The following is a 24,055-nucleotide window of genomic DNA, read 5'->3' as shown; positions in this document are numbered from 1 at the left end:
CCGCCCCGCGCCTGGGCAGCCCCCTCTCCCCGCCCCGCACCTGGGCAGCCCCTGGGCATCGGAACTGGGGCAGACGGCAGGGCTGTCAGCAGGTGAGGAAGCACAGGAGCCTAGGGGTCGCGGATGCGGGGGCTCCAGGTCGGCCCTCACCATTCTCCTCCGCCCCATCCTCTCCGCAGGCCCCGCCCGCCTGTCCCCCACCCCCGTCCGGTCCCGGAGCCGCCATGTGGCCCCTGGCCGCTGCAATCACCTTCCTGACCGTGGCCCAGTCAGGAGGTAAGCACGCACGTGGGCGGAGGCGCGGTGGCCTCTGGCGACAATGGTGGGAGGGGTCGATGGGGAGGAGGGGGCGTGGGAGCCACGAGCTCCACCTCCCCCGCCCACTCGGGCCCGGGTCCCTCGGGGACACTCACAGCGCTTCCTGCCTGTCCCCAAGTGACCTGGTTCCTGGACCTCGGGGGGGGGCCCAGACCCCTCCCTGGGGCACCCCAGCTGCAACAGCTGGAGCTAAGCTGCAGCCGGGAGCTTCTTCCAGATCTCCCACGTGGGTACAGGGGTCTGAGCGCTTGGGCCGTCCTCAGCTGCTTTCCTAGACGCACGAGCCCAGAGGTGGATCAGAAGCAGAGCAGTGGGCACCTTGACCCGGTGCTTATACGGAATGCTGATCTGCGTTATTAGTTCATTCATTAGTGCCGTGAGCCAAGCGAAGGCTCCAGTGAGCCCACCCAGGAGCCTGCCCTCCCCGCCACCCCCCCCCCCCAAGGAGGAGGGTCTGGGTGCCCGGGGGCGTGCTTCCCCTCTCCGTGGCATCACTCCAGGCTCTCAGCCTCCTGCCCTTCCCGGCCCACGCCCTGCACATGCTCCGTCTTGTGGCGCTCCCAGCAGCTGCGTGAGGCGGGTGCTCTGTCAGCACTTGAGCTTCGTGCATGAAAAGCCCAGGATGCACTTACAATCCGGAGGGTTTTCATTGCACTAAAAGGCCACTGTAAAGAAAGGTCTGCACGGCCACCCTGGTTGGAAAATAGTCTCCTTTGGCAAAACTACAAGGTAAGATGACCTCAGCCAGCTCATCATGAGGAGAGACAGGCTGCAGGTCAAGCCACCTGGCCTTTGCCGGCCTCCCTAGAGTCACGATTCCAGGCGGTTCAGCCCATGGGGACTGCACAGCTGCCCCTGCCCACCGCATCAGCCACTGTGCCGCAAGTTGGAAATGCAGGCGCTCACTGAGTCAACGGGTGTTTCGGACAGCTGGGGAAACTGAAGCTGCTGGCTTGCTCAAGATCACATGATCAGAAAATGGTGCATGCAAGCCTGGGCTCTGTGCCACACTGCTCCCAACACCTGGTACAGTGCCTGCCACACAGCATTCACTTCCTGTGTGCCAGGAACACAGAGACACGGCCCCAAGTGAAGCGGTTTGGGTGCTGAATGTGGAGAAATGAATACAAAGAGTGGTAATGGTCTCGGATAGAACCCACTGGGGCGGCCGGGGGTCACTTGAAGAGGGGCTGTCTGAGCTCAGCTCACAGAATCTAGAAAGACTCTGTCATGTGCTCCAGGCTGTGAGCACCAGCCAGTGAGACGCCTGTGTGTCTTGTTGGCACTGCCATCTGGGCGCTACTGGATGTTCGAAATCGTAGTGTAAGTGCGCCACGCCTGGTTAGGGACCTCTGTATTGAACTGAGAGCAAGCCGTGAGTACGAAGAGTCAGACATGTTACACAGCAGGTGCAGGAGACTGGGAGGAGGACCCAAGAGGAGACAGAGGAGAAGGGGCCAGATAGGCTGGTGGGAAGCAGCTGCTGCAGACTCAGCACCCTTGGCTTTGGGGTTTTGTTTGAAAGGCATTCAAGGACTTTGCTGAATCTTTGTTTTAAGAATCCTCAGGCTGCACTGGTAGGGAAGGATTAGAGGGAAGCGGAAGTGGATGCTGTGCTGGGATGGGACCAGGATGGGGGCGGGGGAGCTGTAGAGACCAGATGTCTAGGTGGTAATACCAGAGCTGGTTGTGAATGGTGATGGAGAGAAAGGGAAGTGAAGATGACTCCTGGCGAGAAATAGTTTCGGTTGAGACAAATCTGATTGGGGATGCATATGAGTATCCAGCTTAAAGGAAGAACCGGGCTGGAGCTGAGAGTTTACCAGTGGTTAGTCTGTGGGTGTTACTCAAAGCCACGGAGGCACCCAGTAAACAAGTGTTGAAAGGATGTGTGGATGGATGAATCAATGGGTGGGTGGATGGATAGATGAATCAACAGGTGGATGTGTGAATGGATGAATGGGTGGATCAATGCATACTGCCTGGATGGATGGATGGATGAATGAATGAATGGATGGGTTAGTGAATGGATGAATGGACAGATCAATGGATACTGCCTGGATGGATGGATGGATGAGTTAGTGAATGGATGAACGGACAGATCAATGGATACGGCCTGAATGGATGGTTGGATGGATGGATGGATGGATGGATAATGCCTCAATGAATCAATGAATCAATGGGTGGGTGGTTGGCTCAATGGATACTGCCAGACTGGAGATGTAGATCACGCTGACTTCCACTTTCTGGAAGGACATCCAAGTAGAGAAATGTGGGCTGCTTCTTAACAATTAGAACCCCCTCTTTCTGTCCCTCTCTTCTCTCAACCTCTGGTGGAGGATTTGGCACTTTCTGTCCTGTGTCATCTCCATCTTATCCCCATTAGGTAGAAAATGGCAACTCCTACAGGCCGACATGTGAATCATCAGTTCCTGGTCACCTAGATCAAAAGTCCAGCCCTTTCCCCACCGACCCCAGGAGCCACAGTCCCAGGCCTCCTCCTCATCGTTGGGCTCACCTCTCTACTGATTTCTCTCCCCAACCAGGCATCTCCCGGGAGTTTCCCAAGATTCTCAATGGCACCAACGGGACCAATGGACCTCTCCCAGGTGGCTACACCTGCCTCCCATACTCTCAGCCATGGCAAGCAGCCTTGCTGGTGCGAGGGCGGCTGCTCTGTGGAGGAGTCCTGGTGCACCCCAAATGGGTCCTGACAGCTGCACACTGTCGAAAAGAGTACGTGGGAGCCATGGGAGCTTGGGGTAGGCATGAAAAGGGACCTGTGGGGAGTAGGGGTGGGTTGGAGCTAGATGTGAAGATGAGGTTGGAGTTACAGTGGAGGGTGAGCCTGGGGCTGAGTATGAGGGTTGGATTTGGGAAGAGAGTTGAGGTAGAAGAGCATTGGGATGACCGGCCTAGAGGATGGGGAAGAAGCTGAGGCTGGGATGGGGCTGGAGGGCCTTGCTCTCCGCCCTAACCACCCCCTTCCTGCACCCACAGTGGGTACAGAGTTTACCTGGGCAAACATGCCCTGGGGCGTGTGGAGACCGGCGAGCAGGTGAGGGAGGTGGTCCGCTCTATCCCCCACCCCGAATACCAGGTCAGTGCTACCCATCTGAACCATGACCACGACATCATGCTTCTGGAACTGGAGGCCCCGGTCCAGCCCACCGGCCATATCCGCACCCTGCCCCTTTCCCATGACAACTGCTTGCCCGCTGGCACCTGCTGCCTGGTGTCTGGCTGGGGCACCACCACCAGTCCCCAAGGTACGTACCACATAGGAGTGGCAGGGGGAGCTGGAGCACAGCTGAGAGAGTTCCTTTATATAAGAAAATAATGCGTTGTTATTTATCCTCCCTCTAGGTTGTCTGCAATATGCCACATAATTTATATAGACCATATGATACAACACATACATTATAATGTACTTTATATAGTCATGTTGATATAAATGTATAAACAGTGCATAACCTATGTGGTTATTTTGGAAGCATGTGTGTTATATATTATAATATGTAATTTATGTCATAATTATATGTCTCATATATTTTTATATAGGGCATACATGGTATATATTTACATCATATAACTGTATCTCACACATTATAAAATATAAGTCATAAAATGCTTCTAATATATTAATAATGGCATACCTGTTGAATTACAGAATATACATAAGCCTTTGCATGTAATTTAGATATCAATATAAAGTTTCTATATATCCCAAGTTCATTGTCCGTTAGTTCCCTGCTGCTCTCCCCAACAAGCCCCGTCTCTCTTCCTGTCCCTCTTTCCGACTCTCCCACATCTCCTCTGACCGTTCACCTCGCTTTCCCATCTGCCGTTGTTTGCTTTGTGCCATCTCTGTCTTCCTCTCTCCTCCAGGCTCTCTCTGCATCCCTCTTGCCCAACACCTGTTCCTCCTTCCCGCCCTTCTGTGCCACCTCCCCTCTTCATTCTGCCCTGCATCTCTCTTCCCCTTCACCCTCCTCCATGTCTCCCCATGTCTGTCTCTTCCATCCCTGCCCCCCTTTTCCCTCCCCATCCTTGTTCCCTACCACCTGCACCTCCTGTTTAGCCCCCACGCCCCTTGGTCTCACCTACAACAATTTTCTTTAGAACTTCTCTCTCTCTCCCCCCAGTGAGTTACCCCAAAACCCTACAGTGTGCCAACATCCAGCTTCGCTCAGATGAGGAGTGTCATCAGGTCTACCCGGGCAAGATCACCCCCAACATGCTGTGTGCCGGCACCCAAGAGGGCGGGAAGGACTCCTGTGAGGTGAGATGTGGCTGTTGTCGCTCCATAGCCAGGATGGAGATGAGGGGAAGGACTCACTTCCAGCTTTGTGGGCACCAACCCCTCCAACAGAGGAGGGTCGAGACAATGAGGAGGCACCCAGGGAAGGCAAGCATGCGCCATCATCATGCTCTGACTGGCTTTCCAGGTCCCCGTGTTGCTGTCCCAGTTGCGAGTTACAGAAATCCAACTCCTACTGGTTTAAGCAAACCCTGCCTCCCCACCAAATAATAATAAAGAGAGAGAGTTTTGATCCAGAGGTAACAGCTTCAGGTTAGATGACCCAATTGCTCTTTCCTTGCTCGTTCCATCTTTGTTCTCAATTAGACTCTTCCTAGGCAATGGCACAAAGTCTCCAGCAGCCTTGGAGCCACCATCTAACAGCCTTACTGGAAAGAAAGCATATCTCTCTTTCAGTGGCCTATAGGAAGGTCTTGAGCTTGATTCTCACCAAGTCCTGTGTCCTGGGCCGTCACTGTGTGCCCGAGCCATGGGCATCCCCGACAGACCCAGTCAGAGTTCCAGGACTGACCAGGGAAGCCGGGGAGGGGACAGCATCCAGCGGCAAAGACTGAGAGTGGGCAGGATATTTTCCACTTAAAAAAAACTGGTGGCTGTGACCGAAAGAAGGAAGCAATTGTCACTTGTGCAGAAAGCACCCATGTCCCATGCAAGGAACTTTGAAGATAAGGGCCTTGGCTCCGTGGAAAAGAGCTTGCTAATGAATGACGTGGCCCTTGCTGACCACTTTGGACCCAAGAGGGAGATGTGCAAGTGAAGTGCACACACAAATGCAGACACTAAACTCGAGAGCAAAGTCGGTACAGAAGAACCAGACAGCAGGAATGAGGCTGGATGGTCAGGGGTCAAGGAATACAAGAGAGAATTGGATGCCAGGGAGCACTTTCATGGGACTCAAGAATGGAAGAAAGCAGACACAACAGCTAGTCCTCTTTCCCCCACCCGCCCATTCTGTCTCTACCTTGGTCTCAGAATTTTTCCCGACCTCCCCAGTTATTTCTGTCCATCTGTGGTTTTTCTCTGCCGTTCTCTTCCACCCTGACTCTGTCGCATTCCTAACGTCTGATTCTTTCACTCTCTTCCCCTATCGCCCCATCTCTATTTTGTTCTCTCATGAACCCCTCTTTCTCTCTCTCCAACTCAGGGTGACTCCGGGGGCCCGCTGGTCTGCAACGGAACCCTCCATGGCATCATCTCCTGGGGAGACTTCCCATGCGGGCAGCCCAACCGGCCTGGGGTCTATACCCGGGTCCCGCAGTATGTCCAGTGGATCCGAGACACTATCCGAAGACACAAATCACGGGCGCGGGAATGGACGAAGGACACACAGTGAGAGTTGGGCTCACGTACTCAACTCCTTCTTTCCAACGTGCCCTCCTCGATTTGTCTGCCCATCTCCTCTGCCCCCTCAAAGTGCTGTGCTCCAACCACGCTCTCAGAGATGTCCTACCAAATGGCTACTCATTCAGCTTCACAGCCAAACATCCCCATCACCCAAATTCCCCAACAGAGAACATCCCGTCTCTCAGCCACACAGGCGTAACCACCACAAACCCAGGTCACTGCGTGGGAATATCCTTGGATACATCCGTTAGCCCAGCCCCATAGCATCCTGCCTCCTGAATGACGTGCTACAGTCCATCAAATATTTATTCACTGCCAGTCTACTAGCGTCTTCTATGTTTCACACTCAAGAACGTTTCAGAATCCTGTATTTCATCCTGAAAATACTCTCTTATGCCCAGAACATTCCATGTCTCTCTAAGTGCTCCATCACTACTAATGGACCATTTTCAAAATGGTTCATTCCCATACGGTTCTTGTTTCAGGGCTGTCTTAACCCAACCTCTATCCGTATCCCTCATCTGTGCCTCTCTCTCTGAACCCTTACACTCACTCCTGAACGCTGGCACTTTAGTCCCTATGGCCATGGGTCCAGTTCACCACACTGGGCCACAGCAATCCACCAACTATTGTGTCTCCAGGATATCATCTACAATGTCCCTATTTGGAAAGTGAACCAATAATGAAAGATCACTCTCTCTTTACCTTTCAAATAAAGTAAAAATAAATTCAAAAAATTAAAGATGAATAAAGAAATGAGCTATCAGGTGGTAATAAAAAACAAAGGGCCTGGTGTGATGGCTCAGTAGCTAACCCTTCACCTTGCATTGCCGGGACCCCATGTGGGTGCCAGCTCATGTCCCTGCAGCTCCAATTCCCATCCAGCTCCCTGCCTGTGGCCTGGGAAAGCAGGAAAGGACAGCTTTGGGACCTGCACCCACATGGGATACATAGAGGAAGCTCCTGGCCCCTGGCTTCGGATCAGCTCAGCTCCAACCGTTGCGGCTGCTTGGGGAGTGAACCATCGGACAGAAGATCTTCCTCTCTGCCTCTCCTCTCTGTATATCTGCCTTTCCAATAAATTTTAAAAAGAAAATTAGATGAAGCTAAAAAAAAAAAGGGGGTTGTGGGAACCCTGGGCTTGCAGTCAAGCATTTTGGGGTCACCACTTCCATCATTGTTGGGTGTTTAGCCAGAGACTGGAGGAGGCAGCTGGAACTGAAACTATGGCATCTCCAGGCTGTGTTCCTCCGCTGTGATGGGGAAGGGTCCTGAAGCAGATCAGATCCACGTCAGACTGCGAGGGTTGGGTGGAGGTGGTGGGAGCCCAAGATGAATCTGGAGCTAACTGCATAGCCAGGCAGGCTAGCAGAGGCCAAGAGAAGGGGACAACTGAGAAAGCCCTTGGTCTGGCATCAAAGACGCGTGGTGACATAGTTGGGTCATCAGCAACACTGAACTTGGCTCCCGGGGAAAGCAGAGCTGGGTTCAGGCGAATACGGGATTCCAGGGTCAGTGTTTTCATCCATTTGGTGGCTCTGCTGCCCACTGAGCATGGAAAAAGGCCCGTTTCGGAGGTAGAGGTGGGCGAGAGAACAATCTTTATTACTAGCCAATGAAGAAGGCAGGAGGTATGGCTCCAATCTGTCCCTCCAATCGGGGACCTGCCTGGGTTCTTTCACGGATTATTTTAGGAGAAAGCTGCTTGGTGGACCCAATGGCCAGGCAAGTTCCCGTTGGAATAACCCAGCATGATAAATAGACTTTTCTAAACAAGATTTATTTATTTTTATTGAAAAGGCGGGTATACAAAGAGGAGGAGAGACAGAGAAGAAGATCTTCTATCGGATGGTTTACTTCCTAAGTGGCTGCAACGGCTGAGCTGAGCCAATCCAAAGCCAGGAGCCAGGAGCTCTTCTGGGTCTCCCACTTGGGAGCAGTGTCCCAAGGCTTTGGGCTGTCCTCAACTACTGTCCCAGGCCACAAGCAGGGAGCTGTATGGGAAGCAGGGCTGCCGGGATTAGAACCAGGGTCCATATGGGATCCTGGCGCATGCAAGAAGAGAACTTTAACCACTACGCTATCGAGCCGAGCCCGATAAATAGACTTTTTTTTTTTAAAGATTTATTTTTATTATTTTTTTATTGGAAAGGCGGATATACAGAGAGAGACAGAGAGGAAGATCTTCCGTCCGATGATTCACTCCCCAAGTGAGCGCAACGGTCCGATACTATGCCGATCCGAAGCCAGGAGCCTCTTCCGGGTCTCCCACGCGGGTGCAGGTTCCCAAAGCCTTGGGCCGTCCTCGACTGCTTTCCCGGGCCACAGGCAGGGAGCTGGAAGGGAAGCAGGGCTGCCGGGATTAGAACCGGCAGCCAGATGGGATGCTGGTGCGTGCAAGGCGAGGACCTTTAACCACTTGCGCCACCGCGCCGGGCGCGATAAATAGACTTTTAATGTGGGATTTCCTTGCCCAATGGAAAGGTCCCAGTATATTTAGATTCTGACTTGTTTAAGTTCTGGTAGTGCTCCAATTACTTTGGTCCCATGAGCTAAGTTTCTTTCTGCGTATGCCCAGACTAGCAGCTTGTGGCTCTGGGTTCCCTCTGTGCATGTGCGATCCTGTCCTGAGCCATTCTCCTAAGAGACTTACACAGTTAGGACCAGCCTGCTAGGCAGGAGAACTTTCTAGAAAAGGATGAGGGAGGGGGACATTACTAGAGGTTTTTGACTCTGGGATGTCAGAGAAAGCCGTGTCAAGGGTAGCCCCACCCAACATCAACGTCACATAACCTTGCTTGTGGGTGTGTGTTGAAAGACACCTTATTTAACAAATGTTGTCAGTCATGAACTCATCCAATCCCATTGTTAAGTTGAGCCGGAACGGAGCTTATGGAACACGCATGTTCTCCACTGGACACGTACCAGCGTTTTCACACACAGGAACTCTAGCAGCACTCAGCTCTACACGGAGGGGTCTTCTTAAAGTACTTAAATAGCAAAGATCCCCAAATACGGAGACCACATCACCAAAGAGCAGGTATGTCCACAAGGAGACCCAGCTTGACCGCAGCAGTGAGCAGGCACATCTGGCAATCCAGAAATTTTTCTTTTCTTCTTTTTTAAAGACAGATTTACAAAGACGAGGAGAAAAAGATCTTCTGTCCACTGGTTTACTTCCAAGAGGCCACAACAGCCGGTGCTGCACCACCAATCCAAAGTCAGGAGCTTGTTCCGGGTCTCCCACACAGGTGCAGGGTACCAAGGCCTTGGGCCGTCCTCAACCGCCTTCCCAGGCCACAGGCAGGGAGCTGGATGGGAAGTGGGGCAGTTGGGACATGAACCAGCTGCCGTATAGGATCCCTAGTGGAAAGGAGCTGGGACTTGAGTCGGCACCCATGTGGGATGCTGGCACCACAGGCGGCAGCTTAACCCCTCGTGCCCAGGGTGTCTAGATTCTTCACCAGCCCATTCATTCCCACAAACACCTCCAAAGCACTGCTTTGGGGTTGCCCATCAATTTTATCAAATAGGGAAACAGAAAAACGCAGAATTTGTGAGGAATGCCCATCATGGAACACTATGGAGTGGATAAAAGCAACTGTGTCTGACTAGCCGGAAGAATCCAGTCTTAAAGGTGTGCTGCTACTAACTGTAGTGGCGAGAGTTGACATGGACGGCATGACAGCACCTGCCATGCCCCCTGGTAACACAGCAGAGCTGCCATGTTGGGAATGTTGGGTAATTTCTCATCAAGTTGAACACATTTCCCAGGATCCATCGATTTCATTTTCATGGACATCTGCCCAGGGAAGACAAATACCTACGCTCACGCTCAGTGATGTGTTTTTGTTTCTGGGTTTTTCTTTTTAAAGATTTACCAATGTTTGTTGGAAAGACAGATTTACAGAGAGAAGAGTTAGAAAGATCTTCCATCTGCTAGTTTACTCCCCAAATGGCCACAATGGTAAAAGCTGAGCCGTTTCAAAGCCAGGAGTCAGGAGCTTCTTCCAGGCCTCCTACGCAGCAGGCACAGCGTCCCAAGGCGTTGGACCATCCTCCACCCCGGCCATAAGCAGAGAGCTGGACGGGACGTGGACACAAACCAGTACCCATGTGGGTTGCCAACACTTAGAGGATTAGCCAACAGTCAATGCATCATTCCCCCCATACACATACACAAAATAATTTGTGCATAAATGTTCAAAACAGAGTTATTAGCAATAACAACATTAGTAACAACATCCCATAACTGCTAATGGGATAAGCTGTCCAATCAACACTGCTCAGCAGTAGATGGATACGGACCGAATCACGGAGTGAAACACGGATGAATCTCACAGGCATTGTGGTCGCGGAAGAAGGCACCCACTGACGCGGTGACAGAATGTGCGTCCACAGCAGCCTAGGGCCAGGGAGGAAGCTTTGAGGAAGGAGCAGCTTGGGGATGGGGCAGGGGAGAGAGGAGGGGGCTGTTTTATGTGTTTTTAGTTTATTTGAGAGGCAAAGAGACAAGAGTTTCCTTCCACTGCTTCTCTCCCCAAATGCTTTCAATGCCTGGCATTGAGCTGGAGCCATCCAGGTGTCCCCTGTGGGCGTCTCCATCCAGGTGTCCCCGTCGGCGTCTCCATCCAGGTGTCCCCTGTGGGCGTCATGGATCCAAGGCCTTGAGCTAGCACCTGCTCGCTCCCAGGGATGTGCATTAACAAGAAGCTGGTTGTGAAGGTGGAGGCTTGGTTTGGTCCCAGGTGCTCTGATGTCCCAGGTGGTAGCTTAACCTGCTAGGCCACATGGCAACTGCAAGCGGCTCCTTTGGTGACAAGTTCCTGTTTTACCTGCATGTTGCAAAGCTGTGCCATCATAAATACTGTCGCAAAAAAAGATACACAATAATAAAGATAGCAGGGAACAAACCTAGGATAACAGAGATAGCAACTCAAAGATGCACAATGGCAGAAGGGAAGGGATTAAAACAAACGCAGAAGGAAAAGATTGCAGCACTGCAGGAGGAGAGCCCGTAGGACGCCTTCTACTGACTGAATGCCCTCTTCATTGCTGAGGTTCTTGATCTAATTGGTGTGACGCTCTCTCTGAGCGATCCAGGCCCAGAGCCACCTGTCATGAGCAACAAGCTGGGGCTCCGTGAGTAGGCGGCAGCCGCCCAAATCCTCACCGTGGAACAGAAAATAATGACGTCGGCAAGCTGGAGTCCTGACCACCAACAACACCTCGATTCAGCCGAGGCGGCCGGCCAGGTGGTGAGGTTTCTCAGCCGCTGGGATTTCACACAGCCACCTGTCCTCCTCTGCCTGCTTCTCGCCCAGGGCGAGTGCAGTCACAATGGACGCCTGTGTCAGAAGGAAGCCAGGGAGCTGGGTGGGGCACGGGCTGGAAGCCACAGGGGCTTGTCCAGGGGTGTCCATTCTCCCTCTCGGTATTGTCCTAGCTCAGTCCCGCACACAGAGGCTGTTCGTTTCACTGTGCCAAGGACCCCCATAAGTAGACAACGCGTACCCCACTTCACAGACCCAGACGACAGACAATTCACTGGTGGAAGGAATCCCTTCCTGGCTAGTACAGACACATCCCTAATGTCCCAAGGACCACCAGGGGCCACTCTTGCCGGGGCTGGACTGCCTGGCACTGCCTTTGCTGGGACACCTTAAAGCAGACATCTGGTAGCCAGGGTTGAGCGCCAGGACCAGGATGAGACCGCGGCCCTCCTTCGTGGGTCTCAACTCCTCCGGCCTCCCTGGGCCATGCCTCAGACGCTCTCCAGGAGGCTCAGTCAGGCATCAGCTGCTGTCTGGTGCACCTCTTGGAGCGAGGGGGCACGGGGACGGCCCGCTGATGCCAGCAGGCACTGGGGTGGAAGAGCAGTGTGACCTCACCAGCTGTGGTCATACTCCAGGGAGCAGGTGGGTGCTGCATCAGGATTCTCCACCCGGCGGTGGCTGCTGTGGGGAGTCCACTCTCGGGGTACCATCCACGGACTCAGTAAATCCTGGTTTAAATCTAGGGAGGGTGCCCTCAAGCCCTAAACATGGTAAGACATATGTAAATCTCCCTGGAGAAAAAATAACATATATGGGGACAGGCACTGTAGCCAAGCAAGTGGAGCTGGCATCAAGATGTCTGTGGTGCCCGCGTCCCTATGAGCACCAGTGCAAGTTCCGGCTGCTCTACTTCTGATCCAGCTGATGCCCTTGGGAAAGCAGCAGAGGATGGCTCCAGTGCTTGGACGCATACACCATGTAGGGGACCAGGCAGAATGGCTGTGACCATCCCAGTCCTTTGGGGCATGAACCAAAAATCTTTTTGTTCCCCTCTCCATCCCTCTGTACCTCTTTTTTTTTTTTTTCAAATAGATCAACCAATGTAAGTATATATAGAAGCAAAGACTCCAGGGAAATTCTTCTTTCATGCTCATGTTCCATGCCAAGGGGGCAGCTGCGTGGAAAAGTGCCCAAGGTGGCAGACTGAGGGGAACCTGCAGGACCTGCCCGGGAGGATTCTTCCCAGCTGCTCTGGGTGGCATCCTTCCCTCCAGGGATGCAGCAGCACACTGCCCACCTGCTGCAGGTGGGAGGGCAGCACGTCTCCCCCTGGAGAAGGGCAGCATTTCTGTGACTCACAGCGGGGAGGATTGGAGGGAGGCCGGAGACACCTGCCAGCTCTGTGTCCCTTCCAGTCAGCTCCCACAGCGGTGGTCCCTGGAGACTGTAGCAGAGCTAAGGCCACACCACCACTGCGAGCTGCTGCAGGTAGGTGGTGACACGGGTGCACACGAGGCCTTCTGCCCCACAGATCTCAAGACAGCGTGGCTCCCACAATGCTCCACGAGCGTGACACTTGATAAATGACCCCATCGTTAGTTAACCTCCACCTGCAGCGCCAGTGTCCAAGTGGGCGCCAGTTTGAGTCTCGGCTGCCCTGCTTCCAGTCCGGAGCCCTGCTGCTATACCTGGGAGGGCAGCAGAAGGTGGTGGGCCAAGGGTCTGGGCCCCTGCACCCACATGGAAGAGCTGGATGAAGCTCCTGGCTCCCGGCTTCAGACTGGCCCCTTCTAGCAATTTTTTCAAGCAGGGCGCTTCGTGTGGCTGCCCCTCACCACGGCCCTGAGCGCCACAGGCCCCTTTGTCCAGGTGTGACTGAATGCAGGACGGGCCTGTTACCAGGAGTTGCTTCAGGACGCGTCTCTCTTCAGCAGCTCCCAGGCCTTCCACAGCACCTGGCTGTTCCCTGTGCCACAGCAGCACACGTTGGGGGCTATTGTGCTCCACAGCAGCCCCCCAAGACAGGCCAGGTCCTAAATGCACAGACTCCGTCTAGAGGTCATACTGCCCGTCACCCTCTGCCACCCCAGGAGAGCCAGGACAGTCATCCGCAGCAGCCCCCACCCCACCCTGCTTCAGGCCAGAGACACTTGTGCCCGCAGAAAGACCCCTCTGGGGGCTGGAAGGACACAACCACACGATGGGGACAGAGCCTGTCTGCGAGTCCAGGGGGAAGGCTGAGACCAGAGCTAGGGTCCACTCACGAGGACGGAGTGAGTACTGGGGTCAGAGGTGACAAGGATGCGACCAACGTGGACATACCACCAGGACAGCGGTCCTGTCCTGAGCCAAAGCACTCAGGTGGCATGGCCAATGGGCTGCGCTTTGGGGAGATTGTCTTCGAGCCCCAGCAGCGTCACAGACTCAGAGGCCAGGACATGGGAGGCACAGACTTGGGGGCACAGTACATGCAGTCATGTGGGGAGAAGCTGTGGGTGGACGGTGCATGGCTGCACACCAGGCCCTGGAATCGCCTCTGTGGCAGCCGCAGCCACACAGGGAAAGCAGTCGGTTCACAGCCCAGGGAGAGTTGAGGGCAGGCAGGGAAGGAGGAAGAAAATGAGAATCCCGTGTCCCAGAAACCAGAAGCTGGAAGGAGCAAGTCTGAGAGGGAGTGTATTCACCGGGATGGGACAAGGAGGGCTGGGTGGCAGGATGCTGGGGAGCTGCTGCAGTGGGCAGCACGGAGCCTCCAGGCACCCAGAGAATGGGTGGGTACGATGACAGACTGAACGAGAGGGAGAGGAGGGCGTAAGAGGAACAAGCCTGGATACTGCTCCGCCCGCGAGTGAACAAAGGCCGTCCTCCAAGTCACCCTGGCAGACTCCCCCTCCGTCCTTCATGGTTATCTATTATTCTTTTGGAAAGACTTATTTGTTGATTTGATAAAAGGCATGATAGATACACAGAGACAAACCTCCCACCTGCTGACTCATTGCCCAATATGGCCAACACAGCTGGGACTGGGCCAGGCCAAAGCCAGGAGCCAGGATCACCATCGGGTCTCCTGCATGAGTGCAAGGGACCCCTGCATTTGGGCCCTGCTCCATTGCCTTAGCAGGGAGCTAGATGTGAAATGGAGCAGCCGGGACTCAAACCACTGACTGTTGGAATGCCAGCGTCTGCATGACAGATGGTGGACTTAAGCCACTACACCACAATGCCAGCCCCAAATGCCTCATTTCTGCAGAAATCCAACACTAAGGGCCACACTAAAGACATCTGCTCTTAACCACTTCACATGCTTGTCCATCTTGGGGTGTCCACGTTGGTGTTCCGGGGAGGAAGTGGTGTGGAGGCCTTTAGCCTCCCCCACGTTCATTTCTTAGCTGTGCAAGCTGAGGCCAGGCAAAGAGAGCAGCCCAGCTCTCTCCCTCCTGCCCCAAGCGGTTCAACTCAGGCAGAGAGAGCTCGGCCCAGTTCTATGATATAGCATGTTAAGCCTCCGCCTGCAATGCTGGCATCTCATATGGATGGCGGTTCGAGTCCCAGCTGCTCCATTTCCGATCCAGCTTCCTGCTAATGCTCCTAGGGAAGCGAAAGCATACAAAGGTGGCCCACGTGCTTGACACCTGCCATCCACGTGGGCGAGCTGCAAGAAGCTCCTGGCTTCTGGTTTAAGGCTGATCCAACCGTGGCCTTGGCAGCCATGTGGGGGCTGGGATGAACCAATGGGTAGCTGATCTCTCTCTCTGAGTGTGGGTATGTGTGTCACTCTACCTGTCAAATAAGTAGAATCTTTTTCAAGAAGGAGGCAGAAAGAAACTTTCACACCGAGGGAGACCCAGGCGTTGGGGAATTACATTAAGATTGGATTAGATATTCATGACAGTGACAGATTAGATAGGTGGCTCTCCCGTGCCCCTCGGATGCCTGCCACAGCCGGGGCTGAGCCAGGCCACAGCCAGGACTTGGGAATTCAGTCAGGGTGCCAGGGCCCTGGCACTGGAACACCGGCTGCTGCCTTCCAGGGTATGCATTTGCAGGAAGCTGGGGTTGGAAGCCAGAGGTGGTCCTTTGACGCCGGACATCGGAGTCCTAACCGCGAGGCAAGATGGCAGCCGGCTCTTTGCTGCCTCTTTCTCCTTCTCTCTCCGCCTCCCCGTGTCTCCTTCTGTCTGGGTGGTTTTATCAGCAACGGAAGCGCTGATGCAAAGGACCCTCCATGGAATTCCGCTAAATTGGTTTCACACAGGAGGGCGTTTCCAAACAGCTCAGGGAAGATGGAGTCGGAAGACACACTTGCTGCATGCCTCTTGACACGGGAAGGGGGAGGGTCCCCCAGGGTGTCCTCGCCTTGCACGCACCAGCATCCCATCTGGCTGCCGGTTCTAATCCCGGCAGCCCCGCTTCCCATCCAGCTCCCTGCCTGTGGCCTGGGAAAGCAGTCGAGGACGGCCCAAAGCTTTGGGACCCTGCACCCACTTGGGAGACCCAGAAGAGGCTCCTGGCTTCGGATCAGATCAGCTCAGTTCTGGCCATTACAGCTGCTTGAGGAGTGAATCATTGAACGGAAGATGTTCCTGTCTCTCTGTATATCTGACTTTCCAATACAAAATAAAATCTTACCAAAAAAAAAAAAATCAGGTCTCCTCTGAACCCAGCTCCTTCTCAGTCCCTCCTCTCTCTCTCGGAGTGAGGGGCGACCCTCCATCCCCGCCCCTCCCTTCCACTCTCGCAGCGTTCACACCCTGCCTTCCTGGGGGTGGGGGAAGCAGCCCCGTGTCCGCAGCGTCCCCACCCTCCCTGGGTGACAATTCTCACAGTCACCGAGCCGGGGATTAGAAGCTCCCCAGCGCCCCTGAGTCATCAGTGGGAGAGGGAAGCGGGTCGGGTTCTGCCGCCCCGGGTCCCTTCCTCCTGCTGCGGGGCTCAATTAGTGCGCATTAGCCCAGTCCTGGGGGGATTAACGCACGCTCCCCACCCCGGCTTCCTCATCCCCTACCCTCAACCCAGAAACCAGACGGGGCTGGGGCACCGCGAGTTAAAAGCTGGCGGGCACCACGTCCGGGGCAGCCAGGTGGAAGGAGGGGGGACAGACAGGTGGGGCAGGTGGCATGCCGGGGACCAGGCAGTGGGAGGATTGACTGGCGGAGTGTTCTGCGGATGAAAGGCCAGGTGGGCAGGGAGAGATAGCAGAGCGAGATCCGGGGCAGAAGGAGACGCAAAGTGAGACCATCGCTGATGAGGGGAAGGCCCGGGCGGGGAGGGTAAAGGCTGGGAGGAGGGGAAGGGGCATCCAGGGCAGAGCTGAGATCCGCCCTCTTTCCCCCATCCCACCCCCGCCAGACCTCAGGGGTGACCCGCCATGCAACATCCCAGCCTCCTTCTGATCCTGTGTGTGCTTGGTGAGTCCTGGGGCAGTGAGAGGGCAGAGCTGTTCGCCCCCACCCCGTCAGCCCCTGGCCCGCATCCCGCGCCATCCCTCCCTCCTTCCCCCATCTCATGCTCTGGCCCCCACCCGCAGCGCGTGGGGGAGGGGCCTTCTCAGAGCATCCAGCCCCTCACCTGTCAGGGCCCAGCCTCACCCATCTCTCCTGGGACCTCGCTACCTCTGGGTCTCCCCGGGGCCTGCTTCTCCTTTCCGGTCTTCCTAAATCCCCGGCTCCCTCTCTCTCTAACCCACAACCTTGCTGCTGTCCGGCTCACAGCCCTGGCCCCAGGCCGAGGCCAGGCAGACACGGAGAAGATCGTCAACGGAGTGGAGTGTGTCCCACACTCGCAGCCGTGGCAGGTGGGACTGTTCGAGGGCACGAACCTGCGCTGCGGCGGGGTCCTCATCGACCGCCGCTGGGTCCTCACCGCTGCGCACTGCAGCGGCAGGTAAGCCCCTGCCCCTCCCGGGGCAAGGAAGGGAGGCTGAGGGGGCGGCGGCTCGGCAACAAGGATGTGTCTCCGGGAAGAGAGACGGGGAGGGGTAGCGCGGGCAGGTGCGCCAGAGCGCGCGGAGGGGACGCGGGTGCCTGGGAGCGCAGCCCCCCCAAAAGGTGTCTAAGGCACGGGGAGGGCAGGTACGCCAGCGCACGCGGAGGGGACGCCGGTGCCTGGGAGAGCAGCCCCCTAGGGCCGAGCACCGAGCGCCCCTGCGCCCCCCAGCAGGTACTGGGTACGCCTGGGGGAACACAGCCTTAGCCGGCTGGACTGGACCGAGCAGATCCGGCGCAGCGGCTTCTCCGTGACCCACCCGGGATACCAGGGTGCACGGCAGAACCACGAGCACGACCTCCGGCTCCTGCGGCTGGGCACACCTGCCCGGCAGACCCGCAGCGTGCAGCCCCTCCCCCTGCCCAGCGCCTGCGTGGCCGCCGGCACGGAGTGCCACATCTCCGGCTGGGGCACCACCAACCAGCCATGGAGTAAGGGGGCTCTCCGGGTCGGAGGTCAGGGGTCAGCAGGGGCAACAGTCAAGAGCCTGGAAGCTTCAGGGAAAAGATGAGGAAAGGTCCGAGCTTGGGGTGAGAGGTCACCATAGGTTTGGGCCTCAGGTCAAAGGTGTAGGGTTGAGGTCGCACAGTGCAGGCCAAATCTGAGAATAAAAACAGATCTGCGCCATGACGCTTGGGATGGCAAGATCTAGAGACACCGTGGAGGTGTGGGACCTGTGAGATGGAGGTGAGCTCAGGGGTCAAGGTGATGACAAAGGTTGAAGGTCAAAGGTCCCAGTATCCTGGAAGGGCAGGTGTCCACTCATTGCATCTGAAGTTGAAAAGATGAGGCGGGTCTTGAGGTATGATACGCCAAGTCACAGGTCAAAGGTCACAGAAGCTGCCGAATGACGTGGGGTCAAGGGCCACTGAAACCCAGAGGTTTTAGGTGGGGACTGAGGGCCCCTGGGCGGGGAGGGGGCGCGGCCCCTGAGTGGGCAGCAGCTCCGGGAGTCCCTACAGCACTCATCCCCACCCCAGGCCCATTCCCTGATCGGCTGCAGTGCCTCAACCTCTCCACCGTGTCAGACACCGCCTGCCAGTCCGTCTTCCCTGGTAGGATCACCGACAACATGCTGTGCGCCGGCGGCGTGGCGGGCAAGGACGCCTGCCAGGTGAGCTGGGCTGGACCCCGATGGTGGCAGAGAGAGGGGTATGGGGGTGGGGAAGGAGCAGGGACACGGGCCAGGGGCACAGATGAAGGGACAGCATGGGCAGCAAGGAGGACAAACAGCTGGCCAGGAGTTGGGATTCAACCCTCTTCATCCCTACTGTGTCCTTGCCCAGCTCCGGGTCCCTTGGGGGAGGTGGCTCCAGCCTGCCCTCTGCAATAGGCACCCGGCCATTGCCCTGAAAGAACCCGCTACCTGCATGAAGTTCCGGCCTCCACCCCTGGGATTGGTCGAGGGCGATAGCATCCTCTTTCCTCATTGGCTGGAACCCCCTTCAGAGAACGTCCTCTCATGAAGTTCCGCCCTCTACCCCCTGGGATTGGTCATGGGTGATAGCATCCTCTTCCCTCATTGGCTGGAACTCCCTTCAGAGCACTTCCTCCTTCCGGCTCTCCTTGCTTGGGATTGGCTCCCCAGGACAGTGCCTTCTCTATGAGTCGGCCATTGCCGTTGTCCATTGGAACTTGGCTGTGCTCCCTTTGGCTACCGACCAGGCTTAGCCCCGGGATGGGTTGGGCCTTGGAGGCAGGAAAGCGAAAAAACGAGGTCTTCCCTTCTGCCTTCCAGGGTGACTCTGGGGGCCCGCTGGTGTGTGGAGGCGTCCTCCAGGGGCTGGTGTCCTGGGGCTCCGTGGGCCCCTGTGGGCAGAGAGGCATCCCAGGAGTGTACACCAAAATCTGCAAATACGTGGACTGGATCCGTGGGATCATGAGGAACAATTAGGTGTACTGCACCTGGGACCGCAGCCTTCAACCGGGAGCTGCTCCATGACCCCTCACTGCAGCTGAGCTGGGGACCTTCTGCAACTCCTAGTCCAACCATGGTGGGAGCCGGGAGAGTGTGCAGGGGCTCTGTCCATCTGTTTTATCTCCCTGTACTGCTTAAGACCCCAGAGAAGCCCCCCCCCCCCCAGCTGCTGCACCTACGAGTGTAGACACAGAGATCAGAGGGGGGCAGGGTTGTAGTGCAGCCCAACCAGCTGCCACCTGCTACCCCAGCATCCTATGTGGGCACTGGTGGGAGTCCTGGCTGTGCCACTTCCCATCCAGCTCCCTGCCTGTGGCCTGGGAAAGCAGGGGAGGATGGCCCAAGGGCTTGGGACCCTGCACCCCTGTGGGAGATCTAGAAGCTCCTGACTCCTGCTGCAATCACTGGAAAGTGACCAGTGGATGGAAGATGTTTCTTTCTCCTCTAGAACTCTACCTTTCAAACAAGTAAATAAATCTTCAAAATAATAAAAATGACCCAGCTTCATTCTGTCTTCCCCTGGGGTCCCGTCTGTGCTCGCGCGCGTGCACACACACACACACACACACACACACACAGCAGGGAAGGGAAGTCCTGAGCGTGAGCCCCACAGCAGCTGTCGCCACCCCAGTGTCTTCATCTCAGCCAGCCCCCACCCCGAGGCAGGGCCGTCACCCCCATGTCGCCCGTGAAGAAACTGATCCTCCCGGGGCGGAGGCCCTCATCCCACGTCACCGCGGTCGGAAGAGGCAGAGCCGGGATTTGAGGCCAGGGCTGGCTGCCGTCAGAGCTTGGGCCTACCCCACCTTGCTCCACACCTTCCCAGGGGAGAGCCACAGAGGCAGACAGGGGAGACGGCAGCTGCCCGAGGCTGGCACAGGTGGCACTGAGGGCGCTGGACGTTGGCACCACAGTAAGTGCTGCCCAGGGAGATGGGGGAGGGGGACAGACAGGCCGTCGGAGGGAAGGGCCAGCAGGGCAATGAGGCCCCAGTGCAACCTGGGGCTGGGGCCGGCTGCTGGCTGAGGGCTCACTCGGCTCCCACAGGCCTGGACCTGCCGTTCCCACCCTGCCGCCTGACAGCTGCTCCACCTCTGTGATGCCCCAGGTTCCTCTAAAGAGGAAGGAAGCCAAGGGGGCCCCCTGAGCTCGGACTCCTGGGCGGGGGGAGTGGGGAGCAGGAGATGTAGGGAGGAGCTGACTGGGAGAAGCAGGGAAGATGGAGGAGCAGGAGGGTATCACAGTGGTGTGGAGCCAGGGCAGGGGGAGGAAGAGGGCAGAGCAGAGTCCCAGGGCGCTGAGAACTGGAGACAGAAAGAGGCCAGCGAGACAGACACGCACCCCAGGCGGCTCGCCTGCCTGGTGCCTGGCTCTGGGACACAGCCCACCACAGTTGCCACCTCTAGAGCCTCCCTGGAATGCCAGGAGGGACTAGAAGCCCCCAGCCCCACCCCTTTGCAGGCACCTGTGCCGCTCCCCCACCCTCGGGCACCCATCCCTTCCTCCGCTCCACCCTTTTCAGCTGAGGGGGGCAGGAGAGGGCACTGGGCCCCTGTCACCTCCAACCCTTGAGGACTCTTGACCCCAGCTTCGGTCACTGAGTCCAACCATCCGCTCCCACCCCTTGCTGGCTCCAGGGCAGCTGAGGGCGTCCGCCCTCCCTTGGCCTAGCTCCGCCCAGTTCTGCTCAGCTGTCCTTCACAGGGGAAAGGGGGAGAAGGGTAGCAAGGCTGGGGTTTCACAGGGGGAGCAGGGTCCAACGGACCCTCCACCGAGCTAGGGCAGACCCCAGAGGAGCACAGGGGCTGAAGCCAAAGATTTCCAGGAGCTCAGGCAGGACTTCCTGGGGCCCCGCCCACTGCTTGCTTCAGCAAATCCCTGCTGGCATTCCAGAAGTTTCTCGCTGTGATCTAAGCCCCCTAACCCCTACCTCTAGCCCTCATCGCCCCACCTCCCCCTGCCCCCCGGCCAAGGCCAATCTGCAAGCTTCAAATCCTAGAGTCCTGGGTTGGACTGTTTGAGAATCAAGAGGTCCCCCAAAAGGCTCGCCTCTCAGGGGGTGGGAGCATAACAGATCCACCCCAAGTCCCCTGGAAGGTGACCAGGCCCGTCTTCCTCCTTGTCCCCAGAGGAACCTGGTGCCTGCCCTGCCCGCCTCCAGGCCATGCTACTGCGACTCCTCACCCTGGCTCTGGTGACAGGTATGGACTGCCCAGGCATCCCGACCCCCATACCTCTGGGGCCAGAATGAGGGGAGGCCCTTTGGATGCCTGGGGTGGGGTGAGGGAGAGGCGGGCGTGGGGAGGGTCAGGGGACAGAGGCAGACCCAGGCCAGTGCCAGCGCCTTCCTTTCCCTCTCTCCCACCCGGCCTGAGCCCCCTCCTTTGCCTCCAGGGCACGCAGGGACGGAGACCCGGATCATCAAGGGCTATGAGTGTCCCCCGCACTCCCAGCCCTGGCAGGCCGCCCTATTCCAGAAGACGCGGCTGCTCTGTGGGGCCACCCTCATTGCCCCCAGATGGCTCCTGACGGCCGCCCACTGCCTCAAGCCGTGGGTGCGGGGGCTGGGGCGGGGTTGGGAGGGGGCTGGAGCTGGAGAGAGTCTGGGAGATGGGAATTGGGAGGGGGGCTGGCAGAGGACCAGGAGCGTAGGTGCAAGGAAAGGATCTGGGGGCTGGGGGGGCAAGGGAGAATAGGGTGGGGACAGGACTGGTTGGAGAGGCTGCCCATTGGAACTAGCATGGGGTTGGAATCTGGTGCTTGAAGCCTGCACGGGGTGGCCATAAGAGCTGGGGTGAGGCTAGAAGTGGGGTCCGCCCCCAACCTGAGGCATCTCGCCACCCCTGCGCCGGGCCTTGCCCCATCCTCTCCCTCTCTGACTCTGCCCCTTGTCTCCCACCTCAGCCGCTACGTGGTTCACCTCGGGGAGCACAACCTGCAACGCCCAGACGGCTGCGAGCAGACACGGGCGGCCACGGAGTCCTTCCCTCACCCCAACTTCAACAACAGCCTCCCCAACAAGGACCACCGCCATGACATCATGCTGGTGAAGCTGGCCAGCCCCGCCTTCCTCACCCGGGCCGTGCGCCCCCTCGCCCTGTCGCAGCACTGCGTCACCCCGGGCACCCAATGCCTCATTTCTGGCTGGGGCACGACGTCCAGCCCCCAGTGTAGGGGTCCCACGGAGGGAACAAGGGGGGAAGAGGGGGCTTGGGGGCAAGAGGAGCCTGCAGAGGTGGGGTCCGGAGGGATGCTGGAGGATTTCCAGGTGGGAGGGTTGTCGTGGGCAGGTGGAAGTCAGGGCCTGGGAGGGCAGAGGCGAGAGGTGTGGGATTTGGGCAAGGGGCTACACCTTTTTGGACCTGAGCTTCTTCTCTGTAATGTGAGGAGAGTCTCCCTAGATGTTTTATATGATCTTACAGATTTATTTATTTATGTGAAAGGCAGAGTTACAGAGAGAGAATCTTCCATCCACTGGTTCACTTCCCAAAAGGCCACAGCAATCAGGGTACCAAAGCCAGGAGCTTCTCCCGCATGGGTACAAGGACCCAAGCACTTGGGCCAGCCTCTGCTGCCTTCCCAGGCACATTACCAGAGAGCAGGATCAAAAGTGGGGCAGCTGGGACTCGAACTGGCATCCATGTGGGATGCTGGCACTGCTAGCTGCGACTGCCCACCCCACCCCACTGTAAGGTTTTGATTCAGTAGCGCTGCAGACACTCAGAGGGCCCCAAGCAGGGGCACTCCCCATCGCGGGGGCTGCAGCAGAGGGTCCCACTCCCCACACAGCCTCCCGTGTCTCTGCAGTGCGCTTGCCCCACACCTTGCGATGTGCCAACATCTCCATCATCGCACACAGCGACTGCGAGCGCGCCTACCCCGGGAACATCACGGCCACCATGCTGTGCGCCAGCGTCGGAAAGGAGGGCAAGGACTCCTGCCAGGTCAGAGGGCAGGGCCTGAGTCTCCCGTCAGTACTGGTATCCCAAGCCCAGCCCCACTCATCCCCAGCCCGTTATCCCTACCTCAACACTACACCCACCACCCATCACCTGTTCTGCGGCCCTTCACCCAGCCCTCCCCTCTTACGCTTCTCTCTCTCTCTTCTCCCACCCAGGGTGACTCCGGGGGCCCCCTGGTCTGCAATGAGTCACTTCAAGGCATTATCTCCTGGGGTCAGGATCCGTGTGCTGTCACCCGGAAGCCAGGCGTCTACACCAAGGTGTGCCGATATGTGGACTGGATCCAGGCAACCATGGAGAACAACTAGTTCGGTGTGCAGCGCTTCCAACTGCCACTTTCTGTGCATTCTCTCAAGGAAGCAGGCCCAGTCAGGGTACCCCTCTGGCTGTCCAGGGTACCCCTCCAGCTGTCAGTGTACCCCTCTGGCTGTCCAAGGTACCCCTCCGACTGCCCAGGGTACCCCTCGGCTGTCCAGTGTACCGCTCGGCTGTCCAGTGTACCCCTCGGCTGTCAGTGTACCCTCGGGCTGTCCAGGGTAACCCTTGGGCTGTCCAGTGTACCCTGGGTTGGGGGGCCATCCCTGGCCACAAAAGCCAGCCATTGGTTCCTAACTGACCCGGGGCTTGCGATCAGCCAGATCTGAATACCCATTCTGGCTTGGACTAACTTCCTGACTCTTGAAGGCCCCTTCCTGGCATCTGCCATAGTTCTAATAAACATAACTTGTAAACCTACCAAGTGTTCCCTGCGTACCACAGCAACCCTGAGCCGAGGGATTTTAAACAAATCCCCCAAGATCATCCTTACAAAAGTTGGTACCATCGTCACGCCCATTTAACAGCCAGTAAAACCAAGGCTCCTGGGCACGCAGACTGTTAGCCGGAGAGCAAGGATCAGAGCTGGGCGACCTGGTGGCTCACTCCCCAGGTG

General features: G+C 57.0%; 3 protein-coding genes across 5 annotated transcripts; all 3 read left to right on the top strand.

Annotated features, from left to right (window-relative positions):
- The first annotated feature begins 224 nt into the window (after positions 1 to 224).
- Positions 225 to 5,972, top strand: LOC121155154 (kallikrein-13-like). Of its 3 annotated transcripts, none has more exons than XM_040978347.1 (5): positions 225 to 276; positions 2,865 to 3,054; positions 3,319 to 3,368; positions 4,464 to 4,600; positions 5,784 to 5,972. In XM_040978347.1, the coding sequence occupies exons 1-5, from the start codon at positions 225 to 227 to the stop codon at positions 5,970 to 5,972; spliced, it is 618 nt and encodes a 205-aa protein (XP_040834281.1). The 3 variants fall into 3 exon arrangements, with proteins under 3 accessions (XP_040834281.1, XP_040834280.1, XP_040834282.1); XM_040978346.1 differs by having other exon boundaries at positions 3,319 to 3,587; XM_040978348.1 differs by lacking the exons at positions 2,865 to 3,054; positions 3,319 to 3,368.
- Positions 5,973 to 16,627: 10,655 nt separating this feature from the next.
- On the top strand, positions 16,628 to 19,138 carry LOC121155034 (kallikrein-12-like). The gene is made up of 5 exons (XM_040978216.1): positions 16,628 to 16,667; positions 16,983 to 17,142; positions 17,419 to 17,675; positions 18,225 to 18,358; positions 18,983 to 19,138. Exons 1-5 carry the CDS (start codon positions 16,628 to 16,630, stop codon positions 19,136 to 19,138), a joined length of 747 nt encoding a protein of 248 aa, XP_040834150.1.
- Positions 19,139 to 21,299: 2,161 nt separating this feature from the next.
- Positions 21,300 to 23,432, top strand: KLK11 (kallikrein related peptidase 11). The gene is made up of 5 exons (XM_040978345.1): positions 21,300 to 21,363; positions 21,557 to 21,713; positions 22,067 to 22,332; positions 22,970 to 23,106; positions 23,280 to 23,432. Exons 1-5 carry the CDS (start codon positions 21,327 to 21,329, stop codon positions 23,430 to 23,432), a joined length of 750 nt encoding a protein of 249 aa, XP_040834279.1. The 5' UTR covers positions 21,300 to 21,326.
- The last annotated feature ends 623 nt before the right edge of the window (positions 23,433 to 24,055 follow it).

The sequence above is a fragment of the Ochotona curzoniae genome, unplaced genomic scaffold, assembly GCF_017591425.1.
Source record: "Ochotona curzoniae isolate NIBS_2020 unplaced genomic scaffold, NIBS_Ocur_1.0 contig_2861, whole genome shotgun sequence".
Lineage (NCBI taxonomy): Eukaryota > Metazoa > Chordata > Mammalia > Lagomorpha > Ochotonidae > Ochotona > Ochotona curzoniae.
Note: the sequence above shows the minus strand (reverse complement) of the source record. Positions and strands in the feature narration are given on the sequence as shown.

Coding starts and splice junctions, on each gene's coding strand:
- KLK11 (XM_040978345.1), top strand. CDS start 21,327: ATGCTACTGCGACTCCTCACCCTGGCTCTGGTGACAG. Junction 21,714..22,066: donor GCCGCCCACTGCCTCAAGCC/GTGGGTGCGGGG, acceptor CTCCCACCTCAG/CCGCTACGTGGTTCACCTCG. Junction 22,333..22,969: donor CACGACGTCCAGCCCCCAGT/GTAGGGGTCCCA, acceptor GTGTCTCTGCAG/TGCGCTTGCCCCACACCTTG.
- LOC121155034 (XM_040978216.1), top strand. CDS start 16,628: ATGCAACATCCCAGCCTCCTTCTGATCCTGTGTGTGCTTG. Junction 17,143..17,418: donor GCTGCGCACTGCAGCGGCAG/GTAAGCCCCTGC, acceptor GCCCCCCAGCAG/GTACTGGGTACGCCTGGGGG. Junction 17,676..18,224: donor CACCACCAACCAGCCATGGA/GTAAGGGGGCTC, acceptor TCCCCACCCCAG/GCCCATTCCCTGATCGGCTG.
- LOC121155154 (XM_040978346.1), top strand. CDS start 225: ATGTGGCCCCTGGCCGCTGCAATCACCTTCCTGACCGTGGCCCAGTCA. Junction 3,055..3,318: donor GCTGCACACTGTCGAAAAGA/GTACGTGGGAGC, acceptor CTGCACCCACAG/TGGGTACAGAGTTTACCTGG. Junction 3,588..4,463: donor CACCACCACCAGTCCCCAAG/GTACGTACCACA, acceptor CTCTCCCCCCAG/TGAGTTACCCCAAAACCCTA.